We start from the raw sequence: 9,563 nt of genomic DNA on the forward strand, positions 1-9,563 counted from the left end.
GGCTTCTAAAACTTCTCTGATCAGCCGCTCGTGTACTAGCTCCTTCCCTTTTGTATTTATAAGCCCTCTTTCTTCCCATATTTTTCCAAATGTGTGGACCACTCCAAATGCATACTTTGAGTCTGTGTACACTGTCCCTTCCTTATCTCTCAAATATACCAATGTCTGTTTTAGGGCATAGAGTTCACAGACTTGTGCTGACCACCCAGCAGGTAATTTCCCCTTTTCAAACACTTCCATCTTCTGCCTCTCGATAATTACATAACCCAATATTTTTCCTTCTAGGCATCGAGAGGACCCATCAATAAATAGTTTTTCTCTATAGGGCAAAGGTTTATTTAACAGATCTTCTCTTATTTTCGTTTGATAATTTATAAAATCCATACAGTCACGCTCTGGTTCCTAAATATCCTCCCCGATTCTCCTCCCATAATTCTAGTAATTTAACCACTAGTTTTCCTTCACCCAGCACCACACCTATTCCTAATTGCACTTGTAAATCTCTACCTAGCAAATTACATCCTACCCCTGGCATTAACAACAAATCATTAACAGCATATTGATCTTCCCCTTGTATTAACACATTCTTTATAACTGGGACCGAAAACCCCTTCACCTTTAGCCCCTACAGCCCAAGTTGTATCTTTTACATAATCTTCCTCCTGGGGTCTTAATTTCAAATTTATCAAGGGCTCTTCTGTTGGTATATCCCCCAGGAGGTAGAGTCCCTGACACCCCTAGTGATTACCACCCTCATCCTGTTGGGTTACTTCAAACACCAACAGGTCCCGTATTCTCTGGGGGCATTCTTGTTTATAATGCCCCCCCTTCCCACAATGAAAACATTCCCTTGTGATTTCCCTGGCCAGTGGTGCCTCTTGGTTCCGCCTTCCCTTTCATTCCCTTGCCTGTTTCAAATTTGTGATTTCCTGTCTGAGATTCCTTGTGTTTGTTTCTAACAGCTTCTTGTGCAGTTATCATAGTTTTAGCTTTAGTTTTAGCCTCTTCTTCATCCTTCCTAATCTCTACTTTCTGTGCTTCTCTCAGGAGTTCCTCCAGACTCTTATTATAATGACCTAGAGTCACTCATATCTCTCCTCCGCTCTTGTTCATTCTGATTCCACTGCAGAGGGGTTACAGGGAGTTTCCTTTCCCCGGGTATCCCCTGCTGATTTTCTCTCTCCCATATCCACATTCCAACCGTTCTGATCATCTGTCTTTCTTCAGGAGAGAAAAAAATTCCCCTAATCGACTGCATCTCCTCCCATGTATATATATACTGGGTCCCAAAAATTGATCAGTCTTCTCTGACAGCCCCACAGGATCCTCTAATAACCTCCTAAATTCATTCTTATACGCCCTCACTTCTACATTAGTGAGCGGCACATCCACAAATCCCATCCCCCCTTGAATTCCTGCCGCTGGGACTTCCCCGCAAGGGATTAACCCTAGCCGCCCCGTGCTCCCTTAAACGATTTCCCTTAAATCATGTACGAGCCGGTATTTCCCATTTGGTTTCTTTACAGGCAGAATGGGGGTGTTAAAGGGTGACATACAAGGCTCTAAGATTCCTTGTGCTAATAATCGATCAATTTCTGGTTTTAATCCTCTCCGTCCGTCTAGGGAAATGGGATATTGCTTTACCCTCACAGGTATGTGGGGTTCAGAAACTTGGATTTTAATCGGTGGGATTTCCAGTCTACTAATTGTGTCCGGAGAGTACCAGACATCGGGGTTAATTTGTTTTTGCTCATCCACGGTCAAAGGATAAGTAGACGCTGTTAGCTCTTGATTTTTCACTTTAATTTCTAATTGTAATTCAACAATTAAATCTCGTCCTAGCAGATTAAATTCTGCTTCAGGGACGAGCAAGAGTTCACCCATTCCAAATTTATTTTCAGTTTCGAATACCACATTTTTGATTTTGTTTACTTTAAATGGTTCTCCTTTTGCCCCAATTACTTGTACTTTTTCCGGGGAAATTTTACATCCCTCAGGTATTTGTTTAATAGTCGATTTTTTCAGCCCCAGTGTCTACAAAAAAGGTGAACTCTTGTTTATGGGGACCTATTTTTAATTTTATCAAGGGCTCATGATGACTCCGGTCCCCTAAGATACAGAGCCCCTGGCTCTCCTATTCCGTTTTCAATATTTCCTCATCCCTGATCCTTTCTCTGCAATTCTTCTTTATATGTCCCTTCTTTCCACAGTAAAAACAACATCTCTGTTCCTTCTTTACTACTACGTTCCCTGTTTCGTTCCAGCAGATCTGTGTTCACCAGTTCGTCCTTTACGATCCTCTCTGACCGCTGCTACCATCATTTTTACTTGTCGCTTGCTGTTCTCTTTCTCTCGCCTTACATAGACTTTCTGAGCTTCTCTCAATAATTCATCCAACCCTCTATTCTGCCAGTCTTCTAACTTTTCAATCTTCTTTCTGATATCTTCCCATGATTTTGCCACAAACTGAGTTTTGAGGAGTGCTTGCCCTAAAGGGTCGTCTGGATTTATCCCAGAATACAGCTGAAGGGCTTTCCTCAGTCGTTCCAGCCACTCAGTAGGGCTCTCATCTTTCTTTTGCATTTCATTAAATGCTTTATTAATATTCTGGCCACAGGGTACTGCTTCTCTAATTCCCTGAATTACTATAGTTCTCAGGTCCTGCATATGAGTTCTATGCACCGGATCCTGATTATCCCTATTAGGTCTTTTTTGTCTTTTGCCGCCTAACCTTTACATTGAGCTTAACATAAATTTCAATAAACAATACCCTTAGTTCATAGTTTCTTACATCCTCCTCCTCCTTCTCCTTCTCCTCCTCCTCCCGCCGCCGCTCGGGTGGCCCCGCGGCCCCGCCGCTGCGCGGAAGCGCTCGGACGGCTGCGCGCCGGCCGGCGCCGCCGCGTCCCGCTCCCGCCGGTACGGCCGGGCGAAGGCGGAGCGCGGCCCTCCCCGGCAGGAGAGACCCTCGTCCCGCCGCCGCCGGGGCCGGGGCGGCGCGCGCGCCCGCCCGCGCGCCGCCGCGCCGGGGAACAAAGCGCGAAGGCGCGCGCGCGCCCCCACGGGCCGCCCGGCCGCCGCCCCCACGGCGCGCCCGCGCCCCCCCCCCCCCCGACAGGCCGCGGGGAGCGGGCAAACAGCACCCACCCCCGCCGCCCCCCACCTCTGCTTCCAGCTCTTAGCAATACAACCGACGCGGAAAAGCCATCAGCGTGCCCGTTCTGCGCGCGGCAGCTCCCACAGCAGATGCCCACGCGCCTCAGATCTGCCAGAGCCTCATCACTCAAAACAGCCGCTGCTGCCCTCCCCAACTACGGACCAGTTACCAATAGCCCCATTACTGGTCCCATCGAGCCTCCACTGCTGCCGGCAGGCCCCACTCGAGGAAAATGCTCCCACTCGCCCACAGTGGTGCTTAGCCACCAGCCAGAACGCAGCTGACATTTCGGGTAAGTTTAAGGCCCGGGGCAGGTAATGACATAACTCGCGCTTCCATCAAGGGAAACGACTGGAAATTTGCACCAATATCTACGTGTGCAAAACACGGCTTCCCTCCCGGCCACGCTTCTCCACAGATTGGCATTTCATCCAAGATGCAACCGGGAAAAAAGGATAGCTGCCTTTTCTCACAAAAAGTGGGCTTTTAAGACCACCAATACCTGCAATTTATTGTAAACGTTCGTTAACAACTCTAGGCATGCAACAGACAAGATCATTCAAAATTTTGCAAAGTTTGGCCTTACACCAGCTGCTTCAACTTCCACAGCAGAGCATTACGACAGATGAAGCCCATATGTACTCAACCATACACATTTCAAAAGCTTTTCTTGTTTTTTTTTTTTGAACAGAGAAAAATGAGCAAAGTAATCTCAACTATATGGGCCAACAGCACTAGGACAAAAATTGGTACTAAAATAATGACATTCTGAAATTTTTCAAATATGGCAGGTACTGTGATACACAAAACCAGGTGTGGCTTTTAGAGTATTAATCGTAGTAACAAGCCATTACCACAGCCAGTGCAATAAATGTTTCAGTTTCACATTTTGCTGAAACCCAAGTGTCTCTCTGATCATCCCAGACACATCTGCTGGCAACCTAAAGGAAAGAAAAGAAAAAGCCCTTTGTGAATCTATAAACAGCCTAGGTTTTATATTTTTCTTAAAAGAACACACAGCATTATATAAATACTGTTATAATTGCATTATCGGATTTAAAAGTAGTAACAACTGCAAAAAAAGTAGTGTGAACATTAGCAAGTCCTGTTTGATGACAAAATACATGCTTTTGCTTCACCGTGAAGATCCCACACCCTATTAGATCCAAAAATCTCTACACCAAAACCTCGATTCTCTCTCACGATCACTTGTTAGCACTTTAGCGTACTGTAACAGCACCCCTTCAAGAGCAACACAAATAGACATTAGTTTTGTGAACGTAGACAACTAAGAAGTCACATCCTCTGCTCCTCTACTTCCAGCTTACTCCAGTCGACTTGTGACCATTTACGGAGCTCTCGGCTTTTTTGACAAGACTGTTTTCAAAGCTAAAAGCTGTGAATTGACTGCTGAAATAAACGTTATTCACTCAGACAATTTCAGTAATCCGTTTTAGCCTACAGCTCCTCAGCCAAAGTACAACTTCAGAGGCAGCGTAGACAGCACCTGAAAAGTAGGCGGGTGCAGGCCCCTCACAGACTGGCTTTATTGCTGAAGCTGACCACCTTTCAAACGTTGTTTTGCGTAACCCACTAAATACAGGTATGGTTTCATCAGGTTTTAAGAGGTGATGATGAACACTCCTAAACAGAAGTGCTCTGACACTCAGCAAGATACCTAAAAGCGTTCTGAACGCCAATGGGAGCTTGTATTACATGTAAATTTATATACAACATGGGAAAGTCTGGAATACTTTTCTTTTGGGTGTGACAAGTTTGGATCACTAATGTTAACGTGTAGTCCCAGGAGCATGTTTGGTGGCAGCTACAGTTTAAACAGTTTCCATTCCTTTCCATGCCACCCCACACTTTAACTACATGGTATTTAGCGCCAAATGCGACAACCCAACTGGAGGCCAAAATATGTTGGAAAAAGAAAATTCACTTCAGTCACGCAATTGTACTGGCACAGCATGCAGCAGAAGTAACTGGTTGACAGGGAAGAGCAGCACAGGCAGCTTACCACCATTACTGAAATCAAAAAGACAACCACCTTCTTCGCAGGGTGAGGTAGAATCACAGCAGTACCTCAAATTGTGACCCGGCATACTACTCCCCATAAAGAACCTAAAGGTTTGAAGATCACCTCAAAGTAGTTAAGCTGCTGAATGCGGATTAATGCCTTGGAGATAACATACAGTTCTAAAAATTAGTTTCAATTTGCAAAAGATACAAATAATTTGTTGACTCACATTTATTGCCTGACCTGTCTTTTCCACAATCTGTACTAATACCACGTACTTATAACGGTCAAAGTTGAATTCCTTCACAGCCTTTAATATTTCATCTGAGAGTGAAACACACAAGGAGGGACTAGAATCTCCATCATATTTGGCTTGCTGGAGTTTATTCTATCAAAAACAATTTTGAAAGATCTTAATTTTCATCCTGGTAGTCTATCCCAAAAATGTTTTACAGTCATTTTTATTACAAGAACATTAGAAGAACTAATGAGTAGAACAGTCAATATAGATGATGCTCTCAAACAGCAAAGGCTGCACTACTTTTACTCTAAAATGTGTTATCTTTTTTTTGAAAGTGACAAATACATCCAGCCAATCTCCATTTAACAAACAAGAGTGTATTCCTCTCCATCATTTGGGCTCAGTTCATTGGAAAATAGTGCTACAAATACCTGCTCCAAATATCCAGGGCATGGCTTCCAGATGGCAGAATTACAAGAGTTGGTTATAATTATTCAAGGTATCACTAACAGCTACATATTATCTCGAACAGCTTGTTCTTCATTTTTGCTTATTTTTTCTGTGTGGGAGTCAGATTGACAAGGACACCAAGTATATTTTATACAGGTCCTGTGATACTGGAATAACTAATTGAAGGTATAGAATTCTACAAATTCAGTACTGCCATAGCTCAATTTGATTTAGAAATGGTAACAGTTTAGAAAGTTTCAGCTCCACATTAACAGCACACAGTGTTGACCCTGCAGAGGGCCTTCTGCACTTTGCGTTGCAAAACAGAGCACACTCACTTTACATTTGTGTGCAAAAACTTGGAAGACTGCAAAGGTTTATGTAAATGTTTAGTTTATGCAACTCACACTGTGCCATTAACATAATCTTTGCAAGACAAGCTACTTTTGCAATAAAATTAGACAATTAAAAAAATACTATACCGTTAGTATCTCTTGAACTTTGTCTCTTACTAAATAATCTCGAAATTTATTATGTGACTCCAGTCTGTATGTATTAGCATATCTTATCTTCGCCCTGTTATCTTTGGATGCCAATTGCTTAGCTTCCACTGAGTCAGTAAAACACTCTTCTTCAATTGGAGCCATACCTGAAGCTTCGTAATTTGATTGTGTCCTTTTCCCCTCCATCTGTGCAAAATAATAAAAAAGTCCACCTCACATGTCAGTATTTTAGCATTTAACAATCTCTAAGTAATACTTTATGGTGTACAGTTAAGAGGAAAAAAAAAAAAAACAATTAGTCTGGGAATATGTTACAAAAAAAAGCAGAAAAGCTAGAAAATGGGTAACTTTCCTTCTGGCTGCTTCGACACACAAAAAAAAAAAAAAAAAAAAAAAGAGAGAGAACAGTGGTTAACTTCCATTCAATTTTAATTTATTTTCCACCAGAATCTAAAGTGATTCTGTGATGATTCTAAGTTTGCATTGAAACTCAGTCAGACACACCATACCAGCACTCTGAATCCACTCCATTTTCCAAGTAAAAATACACCGATATTAACTCATGTCCAAGATTGTTAACTGCAACTTCAAGCTTTTCGTTCAAACAGCCTACACAAACCCAAAATATATGCTTGGTTCATTTACTACATAACTTTCCTCATCCCCATTTCTTGTGAAGCTACTAAACAAATGCCTTATGTATTAATGACTTAATTTGCTCTGATCTGTAAGCTTTGTAATTTTGCTTGGAACTTAAGAGTAGTGATACTTTTTATTTGTCAACAGAACTCTGAAGATCCAAGTTTTCTCCCCATCCAGCTTCTGTACCATCATTCTCTTCAACACACGTCACAAAATTTGGCCCTCTATAAATGCAAGCTGCAAGTCTGATGATGCACACAAAAGTTGACACCTGCTGTCCTCCATGGATGGCTTACAACAAAACTGTAAAATTATAACAAAACAAGACAGAAAAAGCACATGAAACCAATGAGATCAAAACAAATGCTACAGACAGTGGTCTTCCATACCAGCTACCTCCTAACTAATCACTTTCAAGTCTTGCTGATTCTTCAGTCCCTTGCTCCTCTTCCTGACTACAGCTAGAAATTAGGTGAGAGAAGATCATCAGTGCCCTCTCAGAAGAGCAGAAAAGAGCACAAAGGTGATATAACACCACAGCGCAAGGCTTACATGAAGAAGTATAGAAAAAAAAACAGACATCTATGGATAATATTAATAAATAATTTTCCAGTGAAAGTTATCTGGAAAGATGCGCTACTCAGAGGCTCATCAATCAGTTGGAGGAATTTGAGAATAAGGGAAGGAATGCAGTTTCTTCTCTATGAAATCACTTACATGTCAGCGCTGTCAACACTGTGGACATTACCTACATCTCTCCTCTGGTTCCTTACTGTTAGATAATTCTGTTAAAAACCAGGGATTTTGGCAGTCCTAGTGAAAATTGGCTGCAGGTGTTTGTTGATTCCACGCTAACAATGCAAACTCTGAATAGTACTTACACTATACTAAAAATGCAAGGAGCAAACTTATTCAAATTTAGGCTGTGAACACTCATTATCTTCTAACTGAAACTCAGATCTATAGACTATAGCCCCTACTCGCTCATCTCAGGTCTCCTAACAGGATAAAATGCACCTCAAGTCTGCCAGCTGAGCTGCTCAAATGAGCATCCCAATCCATGTCAGTGGAAATAAATCTGTGATAAGGGTCACAATCCAAAGAGTAATTCTTTGCTAGCATGGTTCACCATGAGTCACAACAACGTCAGCCTGTACCATTACAGATGGAAGACAATTCATGTCTATCACACATGACTTCTAACAATGGTGCTACTAACAAGTTTAATTACCATAATTAGTGACAGAATTTTTTGTAACCATTTCCTCATGTGCAAGAAGCCATTTACTAACAAGGCAACCAAAAACCCTACTGATATCTCTATACAAACAGCTAACAAATAAACCTAATTCTGTACTTCACAATACAAATACTGTGACTCCAAGTTTTAGCACAATGCTGCAATTACATTTCTGTACAATATTTGCACCCTTTGTGAAAGAATCTCTCAAAAATTCAAGAGCTGACTTTGCATTTGACTATACAAAAGCCTGTTCTTACGTTACTGGACTGTCCTAAACTGGCTTCACTTTAGGCATATGGAAGTAGGATGAGAGAAGGAAGCTTTTGTTACTTGATAGAAACACTGTTTGTTAATAAGCCCGTTTAACAGGCGATAGTTGCTTTAAAGAAACAGTTCATGCTTATTTAATCAGAAGAGGGCACACCCTCCTAAATTAAGAGACTTTACAGCAGCACCCCAAATTGGAAAGACTGCACCACCGAAGGGGGAGTCCACCCTCGCCTTCTTTTTACCTTCCCAAAGCTTTCACAACCTTGCCTCCCCGCGCCTGAGGCGGCTCCCCGGCTGCAAGGCAGATGCGAGCGGGACACCCGACCGAGCAGCGAGGGGACGAGCCATCCCAAACCGGAGGTAAGCCAGGCGGGAACGGCGTTTCCGATACAGGCGCACACAGGATCACGCTCACCGCCGGCGCCGCTGCCCCACCCCGCCGCCCGCGCTCAGGGCACGCGGCGCGGCCGTTACCACCGCCGCCGCCCTCCTCCCGCCCGTTCCCACACCGCTGGAGGGGCGCCGCCGAACCCCAGCCTCCAGTAACTGAGGGGCCCCCCAGCCTCCAGTAACTGAGGGGCCCCCCAGCCTCCAGTAACTGAGGGGCCCCCCAGCCTCCAGTAACTGAGGGGCCCCCCAGCCTCCAGTAACTGAGGGGCCCCCCAGCCTCCAGTAACTGAGGGGCCCCCCAGCCTCCAGTAACTGAGGGGCCCCCCAGCCTCCAGTAACTGAGGGGCCCCCCAGCCTCCAGTAACTGAGGGGCCCCCCAGCCTCCAGTAACTGAGGGCCGCCGCCCCCCCCCCCCCGGGCTGCCGCCCCGCCCAGGAGGCCGCTCACGCTCTCTTCATCACGCTTCCCTTCCCCGGGGGGGGATGCGGCAGAATTCGACATGGTGCAGCGCCGCTTTCCCGCAGGGCAGGGGCGGGCGGGCACAGCCACCTCTCCCCGTCCCGCTTCCAACGGCGGGGCACGAGCCGCCTTCGCGCTTCTGCCAGGCCGGGGCTCTTCCCGCGCGAGCCGGGCGTGACGCTACG

At 44.6% G+C, this 9,563-nt stretch overlaps 1 protein-coding gene across 3 annotated transcripts in view; it reads right to left on the bottom strand.

Annotated features, from left to right (window-relative positions):
* Positions 1–3,442: 3,442 nt before the first annotated feature.
* LOC122153706 (dynein light chain Tctex-type protein 2-like) overlaps positions 3,443–9,563 on the bottom strand; it is a 41,795-nt gene continuing 35,674 nt past the window's right edge. For 2 of the 3 annotated variants that reach the window (XM_042795764.1, XM_042795763.1), the window contains 3 exons: positions 6,354–6,560; positions 5,410–5,568; positions 3,443–4,098 (listed from right to left, as the gene is read on the bottom strand). In XM_042795764.1, coding sequence (XP_042651698.1) covers positions 3,988–4,098; positions 5,410–5,568; positions 6,354–6,560 — 477 coding nt within the window. In that variant the 3' untranslated portion in view covers positions 3,443–3,987. Of the gene's footprint in view, positions 4,099–5,409; positions 5,569–6,353; positions 6,561–9,366; positions 9,534–9,563 lie in introns of those variants that run through there. The other variant, XM_042795765.1, reaches the window with a different exon arrangement.

The sequence above is a fragment of the Tyto alba genome, unplaced genomic scaffold (assembly GCF_018691265.1).
Source record: "Tyto alba isolate M040663 unplaced genomic scaffold, T.alba_DEE_v4.0 Super-Scaffold_22, whole genome shotgun sequence".
Lineage (NCBI taxonomy): Eukaryota > Metazoa > Chordata > Aves > Strigiformes > Tytonidae > Tyto > Tyto alba.